The sequence below is a fragment of the Nothobranchius furzeri genome, chromosome 1 (assembly GCF_043380555.1).
Source record: "Nothobranchius furzeri strain GRZ-AD chromosome 1, NfurGRZ-RIMD1, whole genome shotgun sequence".
Lineage (NCBI taxonomy): Eukaryota > Metazoa > Chordata > Actinopteri > Cyprinodontiformes > Nothobranchiidae > Nothobranchius > Nothobranchius furzeri.
The window spans coordinates 48,535,595-48,559,944 of NC_091741.1; the positions used below are offsets into that span (position 1 = coordinate 48,535,595).

The following is a 24,350-nucleotide window of genomic DNA, read 5'->3' on the forward strand; positions in this document are numbered from 1 at the left end:
AACAACTTTTATGAATGGCGAAAGTTTTGTAACTGCTTGTTACAAATAAGTAAATAATTTTTGCCTTCACTGGCTCCTGTAGAAAGAAACCGCTCCCAAAAGATACTTTAAATGTACAATTTTGGAAAAAGCTGGCCCACCCATTGTGAATGTCCTGTTTTTCATGATTGGATTCTGATCCATTCAATAAACTGACCACCAACCCTCACTCCCATCTCTGCTCATACCCACTATGTGCACTAATAATGTGTTTTCAGCTTGGAGCAGCTAAACAGGAAGGGAAGCCAGAGCCAGAACGGCTATATTAGCTAGCAGACTAAATTGTTACATAGCCTGTGCAGAAGTAGCAGAGGGGGTTCCGGTGTAAAATGTCCAGACCTCTTAGCTGGATCTCTGATCAGGGTCCCAGTGGTTTCTCTTTTAAACTTTCAGTAGGGCCAGAGTCCGAAGAATTCCTGAGCAGCACCAGAGGAGTCTGTCAGAAGCCTGGAGGCTCCGTAGGGATGTTATGAATAATGGCTAAAAAGGTGCTAATCATGGGTGGAAAGTTGAGACAACATTTAGTTTCTCTGGGCGTTTGACAGTATCCCTTGCATCTGGCGTTTTCTTGTATTCTGGAGGCATTGCTTAGGGGAGCCTGAAGATGATGGGTTGGACCTTTGAATTGTGCTTTTTCAAAATGCGACATCCTAGATCAGCTTTTTCCAGGAACACCGACCCTACCTTTAACTGACTATGGCTCTTTTCTTGTCTCAAAGTTATATTTTAATCCTACAGAGAATTTGCAGGAAGATAAAACAGATTATTCATGTTTTTATGGACGCTGGGAGGTAATGGAAGATTGTAAAAAGCAAACCAGAATGAGATCAGCCCTCAGACAGTAGAGTTCTCAGAAAGCTGACTCTCCCCTATTTCTCCCACTCTCTATCCTCTTGTGACTAATTATTTGTTTTGTTTTCCTTCAAGTGTTACTCAGCACCATCCCTCTTCTTTTAGCACCAAACAAAGTGCACAATGTTAACGTTTCATACCATGCCATCGTGTATCTGTGTGTTGGTGGGACTCTCCAGTTGCTGCAGCTGTTTTTCAAAAAGCTGAGCAATCGCTCTGTGAACCAACTCGTACTGCTCCTAGACAGAGAGGGAGACAAAAGCATGTTGAGATGGGAGGCAGAGGATGAAAAAGAGATGCAGAGAGGAGTTCCATGGGGAGGGGATAAGATAAAGGAGAAGAAGCAAAAGGGGATGAGAGTCAACAAAATCAACACCAGAATAAAGACCATCTTCATGTCAGACAGAGATTTGTTGATGGAAAAGAATATTGTTATTCGTTTTAAACAATCATTTTTAGCCATTTTCAGAGTTTTTTGTTAAACAACAGACTAAATAATTATTTCTTCAAAATGAATGAACTAATTTAGATAAAAAACAAACTACTGTTTTCAGCTGACTAATGTAACTGAACCTTGGAGGATAACACCAAATTAATTGGTGAACATAAATGTTCTCCACACTCAGTCCAATTAGTAGTCAACAACAAAACACACATAATAGAAAAACATCTACAACTAGTGAAAACAAACAAGAGAAGGAACGTGTGATGTAGGATGACGAGGACATTGGACATGATCCATGTTGGGCTGCTGAAAGGAGTCACCAGTAACTGGAGCTAGATTGGATAATATAAAGCCATAAAAGAGCAGCAATGAATGTTTAAAGGGGTTCTAGAACGTTTTTATTATTACAATTGGAAACTGTTGTTTGAGACTCTAAATAGTACATGGAACTTTGTTGGGGCTGAAAAAGGCCCACCTCAACTGGCTCCTCTCGATGTGGAGGAGCAGCAGGTCTACCCCGAGCCCCTCCCGAATGACCAAGCTTCTCACCCTATCTCTAAGGGAGAGCCCAGCCACTCTTTGGAGAAAACTCATTTCGGCCGCTTGTATCCGCAATCTCGTTCTTTTGGTCACTACCCAAAGCTCATGAACATAGGTGAGGGTAGGAATGTAGATCGACCGGTAAATCGAGAGCTTCGTCTTCTGACTCAGCGTGTCTTCACCACGACAGACCGGTACAACGCCCGCATCACTGCAGATGCAACACCAATACGCCTAGCGATCTCACGCTCCATCTTTCCCTCACTCATGAACAAGACCCCGAGATACTTTAACTCCTCCACTTGGGTCAGGACCTCATCCCTGACCCGGAGAAGGCATTCTACCCTTTTCCGAATCAAGACCATGGTCTCAGATTTAGAGGAGCTGATTCTCATCCCAGTTGCTTCACACTCGGCTGGGAACCGCTCCAGTGAAAGCTGAAGATCACGTTCTGATGAGGCCAACAGGACCACATCATCTGCAAAAAGCAGAGACCCGATCCTCAGGCCACCAAAACGGATGCCCTCCACACCTTGGCTGCGCCAAGAAATCCTGCCCATAAAGATTATGAACAGAATCGGTGACAAAGGGCAGCCTTGGCGGAGTCCAACTCTCACTGGGAACGAGCCCGACTTACTGCCGGCAATGCGGACCAAGCTCTGACACCGGTCATAGAGGGACCTAACAGCCCGTTAGGGCCTGGTACACCATACTCCCGGAGTACCCCCCACAGGGCCCCCCGAGGGACGCGGTCAAACGCCTTCTCCAAATCCACGAAACACATGTAGACTGGTTGGGAAAATTCCCACACACCCTCCAGGATCCCCCTAAGGGTATAGAGCTGGTCCAATGTTCCACGGCCAGGGCGAAAACCACACTGCTCCTCCTGAATCTGAGGTTCAACAATTCCATGGACCCTCCTCTCCAGAACCCCTGAATAGACCTTACCAGGAAGGCTCAGGAGTGTGATCCCCTTGTAGTTGGAGCACACCCTGCGGCCCCCCTTTTTAAATAAGGGGACCACCACCCCAGTCTGCCAGTCCAGTGGGATTGCCCCCGATGTCCACGCGATATTGCAGAGCCGTGTCAGCTAACACAGCCCCACAACATCCAGAGTCTTAAGGAACTCCAGGCAGGTCTCATCCACCCCTGGAGCCTTGCCACAGAGGAGCTTTATAACCACCTCAGTGACCTCAGCACCAGAGATTTGAGAGGCCAAATCAAAGTCCCCAGACTCTGCTTCCTCACTGGAAGACGTGTCGTGGGATTGAGGAGGTCTTCGAAGTATTCTGCCCACCAATCCACAACGTCCTGAGTAGAGGTCAGCAGCACACCGTCCCCACTATAGATAGTGTTGGTAGCGCACTGCTTTCACCCCCGAGGTGCTGGATGGTGGACCAGAATCTCCTCGAAGCCGTATGGAAGTCTTGCTCCACGGTCTCACCGAACTCCTCCCATGCCCGGGTTTGTGCCTTGGCGACCACCCGAGCCGCATTCCGCTTGGACTGCCGGTACCCGTCAGCTGCCTCTGGAGTCCCACAGGCCAAAATGACCTGATAGGACTCTTTCTTCAGCTTGACAGCATCCCTAACCGCCGGTGTCCACCAGCGGGTTCGGGGGTTGCCACCATGACAGGCACAGACGATGCTGCGACCACAGCTCCGGTCGGCCGCCTCAACAATGGAGGCACGGAACAGGGTCTATTCAGACTCAATGTCCCCCGCCTCCCCCGGAACATTTTGGAAGTTCTGTCAGAGGTGGGAATTGATGCTCCTTCTGACAGGAGACTCTGCCAGATGTTCCCAGCAGACCCTCGCGATACATTTGGGCCTCCCTGGTCTGACCGGCATACTCCCCCACCATCTGAGCCATCTCACCACCAGATAGTGCTCAGTTGACAGCTCCGCCCCTCTCTTCACCCGCGTGTCCAAGACATGCGGCCACAGGTCAGATGAAACAACAACAAAGTTGATCACTGAGCTATGGCCTAAGCTATCCTGGTGCCAAGAGCACATATGGACACCTTTATGTCTGAACATTATGGACAATCCATGATTGGCACAGAAGTCCAATAACAAAACACCACTCGAATTCAGATCGGGGGGCCGTTCCTCCCAACCACACCTCTCCAGGTCTCAGTGTCATTGCCTACGTGAGCGTTAAAGACCCCCAGCAGAACGAGGGAGTCACCGGAAGGAACGCTTTCCAGCACCCCCTCCAGGGTCTCCAAAAAGGGTGGGTAGTCTGAACTGTAGTTTGGTGCAGAAGCACAGACCACAGTCAGAACCTGTCCCCTCCACACTTAGGTGGAGGGAGGCTACTCTCTCATTCACTGGGGTAAACCCTAATGTACAGGCACCAAGATGGGGGGCAACTAGTATGCCCACCCCTGCTCGGCGCCTCTCAGTGGGAGCAACTCCAGAGTGGTAGAAAGTCCAACCCCTCTCAAGGAAACTGGTTCCAGAGCCAGAGCCATGCGTTGAGGTGAGTCCGACTATATCTAGTCGGAACCTCTCAACCTCACACACCAACTCAGGCTTCTTCCCTACCAGAGAGGTGACATTCCATGTGCCAAGAGCCAGCTTCTGTAGCCGAGGATCAGACCGCCAAGGTCCCCGCCCTCAACTACCACCCGTCACACACTGCACCCGACCCCTTTGGCCTCTCCCACAAGTTGTGAGCCCATGGGAAGGGGGACCCATGTTTTCTCTTCGGGCTGTGTCCGGCCGGGCTCCGTGGGTGAATGCCCGGCCACCAGGCGCTCGCCAACGTGCCCCACCTCCAGGCCTGGCTCCAGAGGGGGGCCCCGGTGACCCACGTCCGGGCAAGGGAACACGGTTTCCATTTATATAATTCATCATAAGGGGGCGACGGTGGCACAGGAGTTAAGTGCTCGCCCCGTAATCGGAAGGTTGCTGGTTCGAGTCCCGCTCAGTCTGTCGCTGTCGTTGTGTCCTTGGGCAAGACACTTAACCCACGTTGCCTGCTGGTGGTGGTCAGAGGGACCGGTGGCGCCAGTGCTCGGCAGCCTCGCCTCTGTCAGTGCGCCCCAGGGCAGCTGTGGCTACTACATCGTAGCTCATCCCCACCAGTGTGTGAATGTGTGTGTGAATGGGTGAATGACTGGTTGTGTTGTAAAGCGCCTTGGGGGGTTCCAGGACTCTAGAAGGCGCTATATCAAATACAGGCCATTTACCATAAGAGGTCTTCGGGCTGCTCTTTGTCTGATCCCTCACCTAGGACCTGTTTGCCATGGGTGACCCTACCAGAGGCAGAAAGCCTCAGACAACTTTATATATAACTACTTGTCTTAGAAACTGATATTAGAAAAAATGACCATTTGGTCGCATCATTAATGTGAGTCGGAAGCAGGTGAATTCATGTCTTAAACAAACCTTTGTTTGAACAGCAGAGTGCCGCTGCGTCCTCATTTCTTGGATCAACCGGAAAACATTGAAGTCTTCTGGAATTCTCTGTAAGAGTGGAGAAAATTTTGAACAGACATTAGATTCCTTGTTTGTGGAGAACATGAAGTATACAGGACGTGTAAGTGTTGCATACTCCAGCTTTGAGGAGGTTCCACGTGTAGTCAATAGCACAAATAGCACCTGTCCTCCCACAGCCAGCACTGTAGAGGACAGAAAGCACATTAAACACATCACCATGTAATTGTAAAGACAAATCTAAAAATATAAGCTACTTTTTTGTCACACATTTGGTTAAATGCAGGTATGTTTAAACAAAACAACGCCTCATTCAGACAGGAAGTAGACAGTAGCTGATCGTGCATGACGCATAAAATCATAAAACCTGATCTCACGCTGTCAAAGAGCTTTGTGGGACTCTAAAGCGCCTGGTTCCCCCCATCAGCCCACACAAAGCATCTTCACAAATACAAAGACATGGCTTTGAATCCTGCTGTGGAACATAGGAACCCGGAAACGTCCTCGGGCTGCTCATTATGGCTTATTACACACACATGGAGAGAAGTGTGTGTGTGTAAACACATGCATGTGTGAGAGCACAGAACCTACATCTACAACCTTCTAGTTGATTCTGTTTTGACTGATCACCTACAGTTTATTCTTTTGTTGACTTAAGACTTCTACGCTCTTCTTTTGTACAGGAGGTGTTTATATTTCAGCTCTAGGCGTGTAAAGACCTACCTGCAGTGCACACATATGGGAACATCGTCATTCTCCTGGTATTCTCTCATCAGCCCAATCATATCTAGTATGGAGTCAAATGATGACGGGACATCATGATCGGGCCAGTTGATGTAATGAAATTGAGTTATCCTCCGAGTTTCCTGCAGGGAAACAAAAACATTTAAAACTGAGAGCGAAGCGCTGGCTGGAAAGTAAAAGTGGAAAAGTAAAACCAAACGTTTATACAGTAGTTTGCCAATATTACAGCAATGATAACTACATGAAAGTTAGCATTAGTGAAACAAATGGACAGCTTAAAAATAAAATCAATGTTATTCTATTTTTTCATACTAAATCAGATTTCTCCCTTTCATTTCAGAAATTACAAGTGACAGAGAGAAGTGACAAAGACTTTTCGGGCCGGGGAAGATGTGTAACAAACTCCAAGCATGCAACAACAGCCTTCCCCATCGTAAGTCGAGATGGGTAAGCCCATGAATGTTAAGTAACAGCGTGACATAGATCTGTCAGGATTTCCAAATCCTAGAGTTTCACAGTCTATTTTCTATCAGAAGCTAATGCAGGAGATAGGTGTAGGTAGGGCTGGGACGATAATCAACAAATCAATTAATCGTTCGATAGATGAAAACAAACTCAATATTTTTCCTGCCTCAATATATCGAGGTTAAGAAATGAATAACTAAATGTAAAACTTTATCATTACTGAAGTGCAGTTTTGGTTGTTGACACTGGATAGGCCATTGTACTTATTGTTTTGGAGAGACAGGATCTATTATATTGTTCTTGGTGCAATATTTTCTAACAGAGAGTGAAAGTCCTTTTTTATTTATTTTTCATTTGTTTTATTTATTTATTTAGAAGTTCTGGTTCTGAACATTCCAATGGTAAATGAACGTTTAATTGTTGCATTTTAAAGGGTGAACTTGCATTATTATTATGATATATTAACATTACATAAGTGGTTATTTTGGTCTCGATAATGTTGACAATAATATTGTTTATCTCCAATAATTTGTTGGACAATATATCGTCCAGCAAAATTTGTTATCGTCCCAGGTCTAGGTGTAGGAGACTGATTTCATGTTCAGCCTGCATGAAAAACACAGAGCCACCCATTATAATCAGAAATAATCATAAAAAAAGGGTTTTCAGTGTTGCACACCTTTAATCTTATGGCTTGTTTTTGTGGGAAAACCATTCAGGAGGACCGCCTTACCCAAACAGTGGTGGGAAAAACCCTGTACGTAAGGAGGCATGCGGGCTGACCTGAACTAACAAAGCCCAAGGAGTGAAAAAAAAAATCTAAATTTCCCCAAAATGTAATCTACATAAACAGCAAATCCAAATTAATCATTAAAATCGATTCATTAACCAGCTCTGAAGGAAACTGAAATGTAACTTACGTTATTATACTGCACAATCAAAGTCCTGATAAAGTAGTCTGTTCTGGTCTGCTCTGATTCCTAGAAAACAAAGACAAGAAAACTGTCAATTTTCCACTGAAACAGTTTTCAGAACAAAATATGTGAGAAAAGCAGGAGTCCAACATCTCGTCCTCCATGCTCTCCTCTGTAATTTTACACATTAGTCTACTCACACAAGAGATTTGAAAAGGTCCGAAAGTCAGTGGCTCCTCGTCCAGCCTTGGAAAATACCGCTCACACTTTTTCTGAGCAGAAAATAAAAGAAGATGGCTTTGGCTCAGGGCAACACACCAAAAAGATGCCACAACTTCCTGCACACACTGAATTTGTGGTCTGGAATGCACATTTCAGAGCACCAGCAGTTACTATTCAAAGAGTGTATATATATACATATACACACACACACACACACACGCACGCACACACACACACACACACACACACGTCAAAAAATATGCAAACATGAAATTTGTTTTAATTTATTGAATTTAATAGAACTAATTTGCACTCTGACGTTTTAGAAGGTAAAGTAGTTGATGCAAAAATATTAAATAGAAATATATGTACTTGATCGGATTTATGCTTTCTGCAGTCAACAGATCAACTTTTCACACTGCTGCTACTGCTTTTCTACACCGCAGTCATCGAGTCCATCCTCACCTCCTGAATCACCGTGTGGTATGCTGGAGCTACCACCAGGGAAAAGAAGAGGCTGCAGCGTATTGTACACTCTGCTAAGAAGGTCATTGGCTGCAAACTCCCCTCCATACAGGACCTGTAGCCCTCCAGGTCATTGGGGCGTGCAGGTCGGATCACAGCTGACCCGTGTTACCCTGGACACAGTCGTTTTGACTCGCTCACATCTGGCAGGAGGCTCAGATCCATTCGGACCAGAACCTCTCACCACAAAAACAGTTTCTTCCCCTCTGCAGTCAGACTCATTAATGACAACCTAGGTCTGCCCACTACAGTCACATGACCCCAGTGTTGTGTTTGTCCCTGAACCGATTCGCTCTGATTAGTACCTATGCACTGTCTTGTATATAGCAGCCATTTCTCTAAGTATTGCCACTTTATATTATTATTTAATCATGATTATATTCTTACTTCCTATTTTTTCCTCATCTCTTATTTTTATCTTCCTTTTTTGCACCAAGTACCGCAGCAATTTCCTAATGTTGTGATTCTCGCACATAAGGCGACAAAACCATTCTGATTGTGATTTTCTTTATTTTCCTACCGCAATTTTCACTAAAATTAGGCCTGCACTGATTTCTGGCTACATATTTGTGTCAAAAGTCATTTTTTATTCTCATCTTCATCAAAACCACAGAAGCTTTTATAATGGCACTGTTCTTGTTTTACACTCCTTATTTTCTGGGAGCTCACCACGACTGGCAGGCAAGGACAAATATCCTTTGCCTGACTATGTGTTGGATTATTCACCTGGAAATGATTTGCAGTCTTTTTATCATTTCAACTGAGTTCTCTTGTTGTTTGGTCATGTGCAACTGCTGGCTTTAAAGTCTCCAAGCATACTTTTGTACCTGCTGACTAAGGTTGCACAATGTTTAAGAAAACGATCAATATTGCAAAATTTGAGTGCACAACATCAATAACACAAAGAAATCTAATAAAGGAAAGTTTGCTAGAATATATATGTGAAAATTAAATTGGCCTCGAGTCTCCTAAATGCCCCTAGGGTTGCAACATGTTATATCCTCTTCGCAATGTTAGGCAATGGGGCAGCAGTTGCCTCATAATCGGAGGGCCATGGGCTCGATTCCAGCTCCCGCCAGAGGTATCCTGCTGTTGTGTCCTTGGGCAAGACACTTCACCCAACTTGCCTGTGTTAGTGGTGGTCAGAGGGGCCGACGACGCCAAATGGCAGCCTCGCCTCTGTCAGACCGCCCCAGGGTGGCTTTGGCTACAAAGTAGCTTACCATCACTAGCAGTGTGTGAATGTGAGAGTGCATGAAAGCGTCTCTGAGTGTCCTAAAATATGCTATTTTAGTGAGATGTATTATTATTATTATTATTAATGTTCAATGATAAATATTATATTACACATGCATAACGTCTCATCATCATGCAACTACTGCTGAGAAATTAGCATATTTAGCATGTTTTCATCTTACAGTGGTGTGAAAAACAATTTGCCCCCTTCCTGATTTCTTATTCTTTTGCATGTTTGCCACACAAAATGTTTCTGATCATCAGACACATTTAACCATTAGTCAAAGATAACACAAGTAAACACAAAATGCAGTTTTGAAATGATGGTGTTTATTATTTAGGGAGAGAACAAAATCCAAGCCTGCATTGCCCTGTGTGAAAAAGTAATCCCCCCCCCCCCCTTGTTAAAAAATAACCCAACTGTGGTGTTTCACACCTGAGTTCAATTTCTGTAGCCACCCCCAAGCCTGATTACTGCCACACCTGTTTCAATCAAGAAATCACTTAAATATGAGCTGCCTGACACAGAGAAGTAGACCAAAAGCACCTCAAAAGCTAGACATCATGCCAAGATCCAAAGAAATTCAAGAACAAATGAGAACAAAAGTAATTGAGATCTATCAGTCTGGTAAAGGTTATAAAGCCATTTCTAAAGCTTTGGGACTCCAGCGAACCACAGTGAGATCCATTATCCACAATGGCAACAACATGGAACAGTGGTGAACCTTCCCAGGAGTGAGCGGCTGACCAAAATTACCCCAAGAGTGCAGAGACAACTCATCCGAGAGGTCACAAAAGACCCCAGGACAACTTCTAAAGAACTGCAGGCCTCACTTGCCTCAACTAATGTCAGTGTTCACGACTCCACCATAAGAAAGAGACTGGGCAAAAAGGGCCTGCATGGCGGATTTCTAAGACGCAAACCACTGTTAAGCAAAAAGAACATTAGGGCTCGTCTCAATTTTGCTAAGAAACACCTCAATGATTGCCAAGACTTTTGGAAAAATACCTCGTGGACTGATGAGACAAAAGTTGAACTTTTTGGAAGGCAAACGTCCCGTTACATCTGGCGTAGAAGTAACACAGCATTTCAGACAAAGAACATCGTACCAACAGTAAAATATGGTGGTGGTAGTGTGATGGTCTGGGGTTGTTTTGCTGCTTCAGGAACTGGAAGGCTTGCTGTGATAACTGGAACCATGAATTCTACTGTCTACCAAAACATCCTGAAGGAGAATGTCTGGCCATCTGTTTGTCAACTAAAGCGGTCAACTAAAGCTGCATCTGTTCGTCAACTAAAGCTGAAGCGATCTTGGGTGCTGCAGCAGGACAATGACCCAAAACACACCAGCAAATCCACCTCTGAATGGCTGAAGAACAACAAAATGAAGACTTCGGAGTGGCCTAGTCAAAGTCCTGACCTGCATCCTATTGAGATGCTATGGCATGACCTTAAAAAGGCGGTTCATGCTAGAAAACCCTCAAATAAAGCTGAATTACAACAATTCTGCAAAGATGAGTGGGCCAAAATTCTTCCAGAGTGCTGTAAAAGACTCGTAGCAAGTTATCGCAAAACGAGTGATTGCAGTTATTGCTGCTACGGGAGGCCCAACCAGTTATTAGGTTCAGGGGGCAATTACTTTTTCACACAGGGCAATGTAGGTTTGGATTTTGTTCCCTCCCTAAATAATAAACACCATCATTTCAAAACTGCATTTTGTGTTTACTTCAGAATCAGAATCAGAAGTTTTTATTGCCATATGTGTGCCAAGTCACAACATTAGGAAATTGCTGCAGTATTTTGGTGCAGAAGGTAAGATAGAAAAAAATAATAATAACAATTAATTAAGAGATAAGCAAATATAAGAACTAATAAAACACTCATGATAAAATTATTAATGTAAAAAGTGGCAAGAATTAGAGAAGCAGCTATCTACTCCGTGTAGGTATTTATCTGAGTGTTTGTTGAATGGTTCAAGCACAGCATCGGGTCACGTGACTGGGACCAATCAACTGGAGTGGGCTGCCCTAAGATGTTCATTCAAAAGTCCAACTGCAGAGGGGAAGAAACTGTTTTTGTGGCGAGAGGTTCTGGTCCGAATGGATCTGAGCCTTCTGCCAGATGGGAGCGAGTCGAAGAGACTGTGTCCAGGGTGAGACGAGTCAGCTATTATCCGACCTGCACGCCTCAATGTCCTAGAGGTGTACAGATCTTGAATGGAGGGGAGTTTGCAGCCAATGACCTTCTCTGCAGAGCGCACGACACGCTGCAGCCTCTTCTTGTCCCTGGTGGTAGCTCCAACGTACCACACGGTGATGGAGGAGGTGAGGATGGACTCGATGATAGCGGTGTAGAAATGCCTCATTGACTGTGGTGATAGGTTGAATTCAACTGCCTCAGGAAGTACATCCTCTGCTGGGCCTTTTTTCTGATGGTGGTGATGGTGGGCTCCCATTTGAGGTCCTGGGTGATGGTGGTGCCCAGGAGGCGACATGAGTCCACCATTGTGATGGGAGTGTCAGACAGGTTTAAGGGGGCGATGGGGTGTGTGGGTTTCCTAAAGTCCACAACAACCTCCGCTGTCTTCTGGGTGTTTAGCACCAGGTTGTTGTGGCTGCACCAGGACACCAGACGTTCAGCCTCCACTCTGTAAGCGGACTCATCCCCATTAGAGATGAGTCCGATGATGGTGGTGTCGTCAGCAAACTTAATTAGTTTGACAGACTCATGCTTGGAGGTGCAGCTGTTGGTGTACAGGGAGAAGAGCAGAGGGGAAAGAACACAGCCCTGTGGTGAGCCGGTGCTGATGGTCCGTAGGTCCGAGACATTCTTCCCCAGCCTGACTTGTTGTTTCCTGTCTGTCAGGAAGTCAGTGATCCACCTGCAGATGGGGTCAGGCACGTTCATCTGGGACATTTTGTCTTGGAGGAGGTCTGGCAGGATTGTGTTGAATGCAGAGCTGAAGTCCACGAACAATATCCTGGCGTAGGTACCTGGGGAGTCCAGATGCTGCAGGATGAATTGTAGAGCCATGTTGATTGCGTCATCTACAGACCTGTTTGCTCTGTATGCAAACTGCAGAGGGTCCAGGAGGGGGGCTGTGAGGGTCTTGATGTGGGGGAGAACTAGGTGCTCAAATGACTTCATGACCACAGATGTCAGAGCCACAGGTCTGTAGTCATTTAGTCCACTGATTCTTGGTTTCTTGGGGACAGGGACTATGGTGGAGATCTTGAAGCAGGCAGGCACATGAGATGCCTCCAGTGAGGAGTTGAAGATGCTCGTAAATACTTGTGGAATCTTTGACTAATGGTTAAATGCATTTGATGATCAGAAACATTTTGTGTGACAAACACGCAAAAGAATAAGAAATCAGGAAGGGGACAAATAGTTTTTCACACCACTGTATAAGGTGCTGCCTTGATTCCACATTCCTGATCTGAAAAACAACTTCACTCTTCAGGAAGCCAAAGCATTTTTGCATTTAATATCTGTGTTTATCTGAGTGGTAATTCCTCATGAAACAAGTCAGTTATACTTAATTTTAGTTCCAGTAGCTAATGCAAACATGAATTAACTGAAATTAGCTCAAGTATGAGGGAAACAGTACTGCTTTTGCATGGCAGAAAGAAAACAAAGAAATATCAGAAGTGTTCTCATGAACCACCCTCAACATAACTATCAATGATGAATAGAAGAGAAATTTATTAATAGATGTTTTAGGAGCTAGTACCATGAGCTGCAGCCATGGTAGAAATATCAGAAAACATTTTTTGCTAAAAATGAGAAGCAACAATCTTACCCTTCCCATTTCGAATTCTCGACAAGCCATAACAATAACCTGTAGAGACAGAAAAGCAGAAAGAAATATGACCAAACCGGACAAAAACTAACCTTACTTAAAACAAAAATCTGTTTATTTGGCTAACGCTAAAATTCCATGTATTTGATATAGAGAGCCTAAGAAAAATGTTTAAATCTTATTTAATAATAATAATACATTTTATTTAAAAAGCGCCTTTCTGAACACTCAAGGACACTTTACAGAGATAAAATACACAACAATAAAAGATAAAACAGCATAAAACAAACAGACAGATTGGAGCAACGAGAGTAACTATTGGAATGCTAGACGGAACAGGTGAGTTTTGAGTCTGGTTTTAAAGAGAGTGAGGGAATCAATGTTACGGAGGTCAGGAGGAAGTGAGTTCCAGAGCTGGGGAGCAGAGCGGCTGAAGGCTCTGCTCCCCATAGTGACCAGACGGAAAGGTGGGACTGAGAGGTGGATGGAGGAGGAGGACCTGAGGGAACGGGTGGAGGATGAAGGATGAAGGAGGTCTGAGAGGTACGGTGGAGCTAGGTTATGGATGGCTTTGAATGTATATAGCAGAATTTTGAATTGGATTCTGGAAGTGACAGGAAGCCAGTGGAGCTGCTGAAGGACAGGGGTGATGTGGTGGAAGGAGAAAGTTCTGGAAATGATGCGGGCTGCCGAGTTCTGGAGAAGTTGGAGTTTATGGAGGGATTTGTGAGGAAGACCGAAGAGAAGAGCGTTGCAGTAGTCAATACGGGAAGTGATGAGGCTGTGGACAAGAATGGCGACCGAGTGAGTAGTGAGGGAGGGGCGTAGGCGGTTAATGTTACGTAGATGGAAGTAGGCAGACCGAGTAATATTGTTTATGTGGGACTGGAAGGATAGTGAGGAGTCGAGGATGACACCCAGACTTTTGACCTGAGGGGAGGGGGAAACTAAGGAGTTGTCGACGGGAAGTGTAAAGCTGTGGATTTTGGATAGTAAAGATTTAGTGCCGACAAGTAACATTTCTGTTTTATCACTGTTGAGTTTGAGAAAGTTTGATGTGAACCAGTCTTTGATTTCAGATAAACAATTGGTGAGGGAGGAAGGAGGAAGTGAAGAGGAGGGTTTGGAGGATACATAGAGCTGGGTGTCATCCGCGTAACAATGAAAATGGATGTCAAATTTAGGGAAAATATTTCCCAGGGGAAGAAGGTAAGTGAAGAAAAGGAGTGGACCGAGAACAGAGCCTTGGGGGACACCAGTAGTGACAGGGAAGGGACGGGAAGTGAAGGATTTTAATTGAATAAACTGAGTACGGCCAGAGAGATATGAACGGAACCAATCAAGCGGGGTATGAGAAATGCCAAGGGAAGACAATCTATGGAGGAGGATGGTGTGAGAGATGGTATCGAAGGCTGAACTCAAGTCGAGGAGGATGAGAATGGAGAGCAGTCCAGTATCGGCAGCAGTGAGGAGGTCATTAGTGATTTTTATGAGTGTAGTTTCTGTACTGTGGCCAGGACGAAAGCCAGACTGGAAGGGCTCATAGAGGCTATTGAGCGTGAGATGAGCATGGAGTTGAGCAGAGATTATTTTTTCAAGGATTTTTGAAAGAAAGGGAAGATTTGAGATGGGACGAAGATTATTGAAATTATTGGGATCGGTGCCGGGTTTCTTTAATATTGGAGTAATAGATGCAGTTTTGAAAAGTGAGGGAACAATACCGGTAGAGAGGGAGGAGTGGATTATGGCGGTTATGAGAGGGAGAAGGGAGGTGAGACATGTTTTAACCAAAACTGTAGGGAGGGGGTCGAGAGAGCAGGTGGTGGGCTTGGATTTACAGATAATATCAGATATTTCGGATGAGGTGGGAAGAAGAAAGGAACAAAATGACTGGCCGGGTGAAAAAATCTCAGGGGGAGGGGAAGAACTTGGAATTAATTGCTGGTGTATGGATGCAATTTTCTGAATAAAGAAGGTTAATAAAGAGTTACATGAGTCAGCAGAATACAGGTGTGTGTGTGTGTGTGTGTGGGGGGGGGGGGGGTAGAGAGTCCGGGGGATGAAAAATATTGCGCATTATTGAGAACAGAGTCCTAGAGTTGCCTTCATTGGAGGAAACCAATCCAGAGTAGAAAGCAGATTTTGTATGTTTAATTGAGTCCAAGTATTGAAGCAGATGAGTTTTGTGCATTTCTTTGGGTACTGCAAGACCAGTTCGTTTATAGAGGCGTTCGAGTTGACGTCCTTTGGCTTTCATCTGTCGGAGTTCAGGGGTAAACCAGGGGGCAGAGTTAGTAAAGGAGACGGACAGAGTTTTGACAGAGGCAAGAAAATCCAAGATATTGTGGAGTGTGGAGTTATAATGAGAAACAAGATGGTCAGGAGAAGCAGAACTAGGGATGGATATAGTGTTAATAATAGATGACAGGGTGACTGGGTTAATGTTTTTGATATTGCGGAATGAGATGTGACGGATAGGCTTAGTTCTTAAAGAGCAGAGGGGGATGTTGAATGACAGAAAAAAGTGATTCTGATTATAATTAGTCACGCTTGAGTTTTGTGAAATGTGAAATTGTGAAAGTCTAGGATTTGAAAAGTCTGAAGGATCTATGTCACACTGTCACTTAACATTCATGGACTCACCCATCGTGACGGGGAAGGCCGTTTTTGGTTTTGCGCCCAGGAAACAGCAGAGAACGTCTCGGCTAGTACAACCTCCCAGTTAGCATTAGCAACTCCACCACATAGCAGAAACGCTCCAAGCATGTTTTATTTGTGGATATAAAACATCATCGTTGCAGAGCAAATGGAGCCGGGGGATAGGGTTACGCTGCTGTTATCCAATCAGAAGCGAGATGTCCAAATATCAGAGAATAAGACTTCAGATCCGGTCGTCTGAAGCTCAGCTCTGAAGTGGCTCAGTCTACTTCCTGAAAATGGTGCAGTAGGAGACCCATAGACCAAAATAGATTGGTGTGACTTAGGCTCCCTGTAGCTCCTTTTACAGTTTTACAACCCCCCAAGGTGCTTTACAACATAATCATTTACCCATTCACACGCTGATGGTGATAGCGACATCCTAGCCACTGCTAACCTGGGGCTCACTGACAGCTGACGCTGCCGTACACAGGCCCCACCGGTCCCTCCAACCACCACCAGCAGGCAAAGTGGGTGAAGTGGTGTGTTGCCCAAGGACACAACGACTGTGACTGGGCGGGACTCAAACCTGTAACCCTCCAGTTACGGGATGGGCACTTAACTCCTCTGCCACCATCACCACGTTTTTCTTTTCAAGCGATTCCAAAAAACTCGCAGAACTTTTCTTTTTCTATGTAATAATTATAAACGTAACTGTGTGTGTTACCAGCGTAGGTAGCTCTAACAGCACTCCCATTAATCTGTGCTATTAGCCAACTCTGCAATGAAACGAAATCTGACAGCTAAAAACAGACTTATCAATAAAACACCTTCATTGTAATTAACAGTGTTATATTCATGAACTATTTCCCAATAGATGTCAACTAGACTGTGTTGCATGGGGTCGTACTCACAGCTACGTTATACTCCCAGTTCATTCTCCAAAAGTCGAGGACCGTGTTTGGCAGCGGACCCTGAGTTGCAATGTAGGCATTTGGGCCATCCACACCCTGAACGCAACGACATAAAGCACTGTGACTGTTTTAAACTAGACATTTCAACATAATCGTGTACTTTACAAAAATTGAGAGAAAAAAACATATAATTTGATTGTTACCTTAATAAAGTTTGCATTTATGTAATCTGAGTCCTGATTGGTTAATTTTAATGTCAGCTTCACCCTGCTGTGGTCAACTGTGGAGAGAAAAACACAAAATTAATATCAGAATGAGATAAATGGGGAAACACAGAATGAGAGAATGTTAAAAGAGCAAACAGGGACATGATGATTGACTCAAGAGTTTAACGGAGAAACTGTTTTATCCTCATTCCTGGTCCATCTGTTATGGATGAGCCTGCTCCTACTTTTGATTTATCAGCCCATTCACTAAAAGCTTTAACGAATGAATGGATGGAAAGTGGAGAAAAGGATAGACATAAAACTAGGACAGATGTTGGGTCACATGAACATCCCCGAGGTTGTTGCGTACAGCAGAAACACAACACCGTGTTTATTCTGTTAACATTTACACAAACACAAATGATTAATGTATGAATTTGCAGTTATTTTTTCTCATCGTCCTCAAACTGTCAGGCCTCTTTCCACTTTTAGCTTTAATACCCCCCTCCACCACCTTGTTTTTTTTACAGTGTAGGTGCTGATATCACTTTAGATTAAACGTGGATTTGTGGAGTCAGGCAGTGACCTTTAAAGCTGAGCGGATAAATGCATGAAATTTTAAAGCTGCTACACTTGCAGGACACAAGGCTGAATGGAGATTAAATTGTGAAGCACTGCTCAGATCAAACCTGTGTACAAAATGTTACCGTCATCTAAAGACATGTGAGCAAAGGGAAAGATAAAAAGTCAAATAAAGCACAGCCTGCTGACACAACACCCAATGCACACAGCATGTTTGCTGCTGGAGGATCAGTCTGAAATGCAGACTGATGAGATTAACAGAAATGCTTTAAGAGCTTCAGTGGCGATGAACCAGATCTTACACGGCAGTATGTCTTTATATCTGTTCTTCTTGACATTCTCCTCCCTCTCTCCCACGTTGGTGGGGTAGATCTTCTCTGTCCGGTACTTGGTTGATAGCCGTCGTAACCGCTAAAAAACAAAACAAAAACATGTGGGGAGTTATTAGCAGATAATAACATCTGTTTGCATGTGTCAACACACAGCAGGGAAAACGCAAATGGTGGAACGGATTTGTGCATTCATTTTTCTTAGAAGTCAAAAGAATCAGACAACTCGGAAAAGAACAGACTCAACTTGTCAGACGAGTCCATTTATCAGCATCAAACTCTGCCACCTCTGATTAGTATCAGAGACCTTCTCCTCTTTAGTTAGGTTAAATAACAGATGAATAAAATCAGTCGTTTCTTCATCAAAAACGCAACAAACACGAGTCCAAGAAAACAAATGCTACTGATATCAAGGTATCGCTGACTCACAGACACACTCCTTTGATGTGTGACGCAGCCTAAAGTCTAGTGCAGCCAAATCTAATAGAGGCTGACACTGATGAAGACACATTCACTTAATGGGAGGAGAACAATTACATTGTCTCTTGGCTGACAGAAGGCAAAAGCTTAGCTGGCTGTTCTCAAACACAGCAGAGCTCAACCAGGCAGAGCACTTACATTTCCAATCAATCCATTTACTTACAAAGGTCCTTATTAATTATAAATGTGATTAAACTACTTTAGGTCAGGGGTCACGTTCAATTTTTGGCACAACTGCAAACAAACATTCACTCGAATGTTATGCAAATGTTCTTGTTACAGTCAGAGCGTTAATTATGCCCCACCCTTCATTTATTTGCCATCTGAACGACTCTCAGTTTCCTGATTTGTGAAAACCAGATAAAGAAAGGCCAGAGAGAACATCACGGTCGCTTCTGTACAATTTAAAATTCTCAAAGGAGTGGATTACTCGTTTAATCAATGTGTTTGCAGTGGTCTCTAGTAGGGATGAATGCCTTGTAAGTCATTCTTGGGGGGTAAACATATACTGGTGCACCATTTCTCTGACCTAAAAGTTGTCCACGCTACAGCTGAGCTTTAGACGGCAGATTTCGGAGTCTTGTTTCCTGATATTTGGGCATTTCACCCCGGACTGGATAACAGCTACGCGACTACACCACTGAATTGTGACATGGAAATTTTATCTCTACCAATAACACAAGCTTGAAGGTGCTTCGTCTTTATGGTTGTGTTGCTAATGCTAACGGCTAGCTTAAGTAGCTGAGACTGATTTGTGCATTCTAATGCCGTTTCCAACAAGAACCTTCTCCGTCGTGAGTCAAGATCGGTGAGTCCCTGAACGTTAATTCAGTGTGATGTGAGGAAATCTATAAGGCTTTTCAAATCCTGGAGTTCCGTCAGGTATTTTCTATCAGAAGCTAATGCAGGAGATCGCTGTAGGAGACCATTTTCATGTTCAACCTGCATGAAAAACTAAATTATAATCAGAAAAAAAATTTTCAGTCAACCAGACCTTTAATTATTTTATTGCATTTCACAAGCTATTTTAACCTTATGTATTTTATACCTAAATTATTGGTATTCAATGCGGGGGAAGCCATTAAGAAGAAAAAGAAAGGATATTTTTTATTTTTATTTCACTTTATAGAGAAACACTTTTCCTGCATATATGACGATACAGCTTTGAATCTTGAAACACCATCGACACAAGAGCGAGGCCCTGCCACTCGCACATGAAAATAAAAGACCCTGGTGAATGTTAGTGAGAAACCAACTTAATGAGCAACTGAGTGACCTAAAACCAAGGTTCTCAATGTTTAACGCCTAGCTACATCACAACAATAATAACTCACTAATCTAAATATGAGTTGTAAAATCTACTAATCTTGGTGAATAGAAAAATCATGGCAGACATATTTTATCACCTTATTTGCAGCAACGATTCTCAATTTAGGTGTAATAGTTTAAGTTTGTCCCACAATTCTTCATGATTTACAAAGTTTAATAACTCCAATATTTCAGAAAATCAAGGCAAGTGAGGATGTTGCAGCCAGCCATGTGGTGTGACGTTTAACACCATCGCTGCCATCCTGAGGGTCCCAGTAAAACCTTTACAGACTTCTATCTGAAAACTTTTTAAATCCATAAAAACTAATTCATGCTTCTAAGCTCTGATAGCATGGTATCACTATCAGGGGCCTTTCTGTGCTTTCTGAAACAGCTTGGACATCACGCATATATTCTCTTTTACTCCTACCCATAGTTACGGAGTCTGAGAAAGTTGGCGTGGGCGTTCGGGCCTCTGAGGCCTTGCGTGAAAAGTAGCCCCACCTCTTGTGATTGGCTCAAGCAGCGGCAGGCTTTCCTCTCCTTACTGCAGCATGGACAGCACATCCGGGTTTCCTGAGCTTCTCACGCCAAAGACCCTACTTCCTGTTCTTATTTCATCTTTGCAACACAACTCCCCAACTGCTCTGAATACAATTATTAGATATTTAAAATCCTTAAATCACCTAACTTTGTTGCAAATCTATGCTCATGGCGCTCTACTGAAACAAGAACACAGTTTGGTGTAGCAGGAGAGAAGTGCCCTTAAAACATAACTATCTCTGCAAACCACAATAAAAGACTATCGTGATCAGAGGGAGAGGAAGCAAAGGGAAAGAGTCGGGCCGTGGGCGGCGACGCAGCTGTGCATGTGTGTTCATTTATGTCAGTGTGTGTGGTAATAGCATTACTTTTCCTCTGGTCTCATGTGAATTACATTTACAACAGAGGTCTGCTTCTGTGCTGGGCTGCAGCCCGGGAAGAAACACGGACAGAAAAAGATTCACACACACACACACACAAAAAAAAAAAAAAAAACCTGGAAGTCAGACTGTAGGGATGATAAATAGCTTCCCTTGTAGAACAGTTCACTTCCTTTACAGCAAACCGTGAAAAAAAGTCAATCTCTATTGTAAAAACTCTAAATGATGACATTTTCGTTCTTGATCAGAATCAGAAGGGTTTTATTGCCATATGTGCGAGAAATCACAACATTAGGAAATTGCTGCAGTACTTGGTGCAAAAAAGAAAGACAAAAAGAGATAAGCAAATATAGGAAGTAAGAATGTAATTATGATAAATTAATAGTATAGAGTAGCAATTTAGAGAAACGGCACGACAGTGCAGGTACGGATTAGTTCAGGTGCAAACACAACACGATCATCTGACAGGAAACAAGCCACTGAAGTGACCAGTCCTAGGATTGTCATTCATGAGTCCAACTGCAAAGGGGAAGAAACTGTTCTTGTGGTGAGAGGTTCTGGTCCAAATAGATCTGAGCCTCTTGCCAGATGGGAGCGAGTCTAAAAGATTGTGTCCAGGGTGAGACGGGTCAGCTGTGATCGGACCTGTACGCCTCAGTGTCCGGGAGGGGAGTTTGCAGCCAATGTCCTTCTCAGCAGGGTGTACAACACGCTGCAGCTTCTTCTTGTTCCTGGTGGTAGCTCCAGCGTACCACACGGTGATTGAAGAGGTGATGAAGGACTCGATGACTGCGGTGTAGAACTGCCTCATCGACTATACTGGTAGGTAGAATTACTTCAGCTGCCTCAGGAAGTACTTCTTCTGCTGGGCCTCTTTTATGATGGAGGTGATGGTGGGCTCCCACTTGAGGTCCTGGGTGATGGTGGTGCCCAGGACGCAAAATGAGTCCACCATCATGATGGGAGTGTCAGGGTGACAGGGTTATTGGGGGGAGTGGGGCTGTGTGCTTCCTCAAGTCCACAACAACCTCCGTTGTCTCCTGGGTGTTTAGCACCAGGTTGTTGTGGCTGCACAAGGACACCAGCCGTTCGACCTCCATTCCGTAGGCTGACTCATTCCCATCAGAGATGAGTCCAACAACGGCCGTATCGTCTGCAAACTCGAGTAGCTTTAATCCCCTTATACGCACCATAACATCCACGGGTTACGTTTGGTAAATGGCATGTATTTAATATAGAGCCTTCTAGAGTCCTGGAACCCCCCAAGGCGCTTTACAACACAATCAGTCATTCACCCATTCACACATGCACACTCTGGTGGTGATGAGCTACGGTGTAGCCACAGCTGCCCTGTGGCACACTGACAGAGGCAAGGCTGACGAGCACTGGCACCACTGGTTCCGCCGACCACCACCAGCAGGCAAGGGGGGTCAAGTGTCAACGATAGCGACAAACTGAGCGGGGCTCAAATCTGCAACCTTCTGAACAACGGGGCGAGCACTTAACTCCTGTGCCACCGTCACCCCAATTTCTTCTAAACTTGTTAATTAATACAATAAATATAAAAATGAAAGATTTCACAAATGACAAATTGTTGATATTATTAGTTACATTTGATGTGGTTGGTGAGTTTTATTCTGCTAAATTATGACATAACATTTATTTTAAGTAAGTTAACATGAGTCCAGAGGGTCCTCTTTTATTACCAGACTTAGTGTGATACACACTTAAGACCAGCAGGGCACAAAATGACATTAATCCTTCAAAGTATCCTTGAAAAAGCAATTGATGAAGCCATGGAGGCAATAAACTTTCTGGAAAATATGACTTTCTGACAGAGTGAGTTTAAGTTTGTGTTCAAGCTGGAAAATAAACCTGTTTTTTAAATTTAAATCGTTTAAATCATTTTAATCATGTCTGGTTTTAGTTGTTTAGCTTAAAGCAACATCTGCAGTAATCAATCACTTGCTTCTGAAAAATCTGTGTGTTTATGGAGGATGTCACTAATTAAGCTTGGCAAATAATAAAAGAATAAAAACATCTTTAAAATGGTTCCAATCATAACATCAGTGGTGTCTGTGAATCAAGTTAGTCTGGAAACATTTATTTAAAAAGTTTAAGATTCTGGATTCACATATTTTCAAACAAAAATATAAAAATCTGATTGACTGTGGAGATTTTTCTTTAGTATCGATACTGAGTTTGAATTTTTAGTATTGTGGCAAAAGTAGCGGACTGAAGCACAAGTTGAAGGAGAGCTGCAAGAAAAGATGAGTGGAGTAAAAAAGAGATGAAGGCTGTGGAGAAGAGTGGATATGTTTTAAAAGACTCTTTCATTCATCACAGCCGTGTCTCGTTCACACACACTTTTCACACACTCAGTCACTTTTGTCTGGAGGTGGGTGAGGAGAAAGGGCACAAACACAAGTAAATATTGTCCTCGGCTCTGTTCTCGCTTATTATCCAGCGCTCAGCCGTGTTTCATCTCCGCAGAACAACAAATGGAGGAGTCACTCCGGTTGGGAAAATGGCAAAAGAAAAGAGGAAATGTGGAATGTGGTTTACAGTAGGGTATTTCGGTTTCTCCTGGAAAAAAAATGTTTATTCGAATAACTGAGAACTTCTGTCTGCTAAAGGTCAGATGTGTTTAAAGGAAACACTAACAAATATGTTGGATTTTAATGCCCTAAATTAATCTTTATTAAAAACAGCTTACATTTTTTCTCTCAGAAAAAGAATCCCTGTAAAATCAATAAATCATGAACAAGAATCTGGTTCTAGACCTGCAGAAAGAGAGAGAGAAAGGGGACACACAAAAATACAAGACCAAAATATCACTGCAACAACAACATGAGGATATATAAAAGTAACTATTTTTGCTGAGAAACACACAATTTCAGATTTTTGTTCTATCTTATGCTGGTCACGTGCATCTTCAGGGTGTCCAATGCGGCTACGCCTCTACTACCTTCTCTTCCGCAACTGTGTGAACCTGGTTCCCCTTCAGGTATCATACTTGGGGAGAGCCCAGGTCTGTTAATGACCAACCACCGTCTATTCACACAAAAGATTTTCTTAAAGTTTGACCCTGACATAGCATGCGCTAGGGAACTTCGAAGTTCCTTTAACGCCCTTTCTGGTACCAACTACACTCACATGAGAATGTGGCACTCTAACAAAAACATCTCTCACATGCTACTACAGGTACAGAAATTCAAAGTTTCTAATTCTGTGATTTCTGGTTTCCACAACAGAGAGAAGCTTCTCGTCTCTGAGTTTCTGTCATTTGATAATACATTTGGGTCGCTCTTTAACTTGGGTGTCTCATCGGTCAACTTCATCAGGTTTGCCACTGTCCAACGTCACGTCACCAAGCTTAAAAAGGGAAGCACCTTTCCCCTGACAGCAAGTCTTACAGACCACCATAGTCCACACTGGTGAGGCCTCTTTATTTTACTTGGATCCAGATAAACACAGGTCTGCTGTAAAGTTCTCTCCTTTCTATGATAACATCTCCTTTCAACCTGTGACTTACTTCTGGTCCTCCTCCGACTGTCATTTTCCTCACTGCATGCTCCGACTGCTGTCTGTCACTTGGGCTGGCGTACGCACTACTCCCACACTTCTATGCACGGTTGTCCCCCTTAAGGGACTCACTCCACCTTTTGGGGAACCGTCCAATATCAACTCTGACGCCGAAAGTTCCAAATGGTACTCCATCACCTACCGGCAAGCCGCCTCCA

General features: G+C 43.9%; 1 protein-coding gene across 5 annotated transcripts in view; it reads right to left on the reverse strand.

The window, feature by feature from the left end:
- The window catches only part of ptpn12 (protein tyrosine phosphatase non-receptor type 12), a 58,572-nt gene that overhangs the window by 15,964 nt on the left and 18,258 nt on the right, over positions 1-24,350 (reverse strand). For all 5 annotated transcript variants that reach the window (XM_015958466.3, XM_015958472.3, XM_015958457.3 and 2 more), the window contains exons 2-11: positions 17,870-17,978; positions 16,983-17,059; positions 16,780-16,875; positions 13,229-13,267; positions 7,643-7,714; positions 7,449-7,508; positions 6,043-6,185; positions 5,438-5,504; positions 5,272-5,349; positions 1,032-1,130 (exon numbers count right to left, since the gene is read on the reverse strand). In XM_015958466.3, coding sequence (XP_015813952.3) covers positions 1,032-1,130; positions 5,272-5,349; positions 5,438-5,504; positions 6,043-6,185; positions 7,449-7,508; positions 7,643-7,714; positions 13,229-13,267; positions 16,780-16,875; positions 16,983-17,059; positions 17,870-17,978 — 840 coding nt within the window. The remainder of the gene's footprint in view (positions 1-1,031; positions 1,131-5,271; positions 5,350-5,437; positions 5,505-6,042; positions 6,186-7,448; positions 7,509-7,642; positions 7,715-13,228; positions 13,268-16,779; positions 16,876-16,982; positions 17,060-17,869; positions 17,979-24,350) is intronic.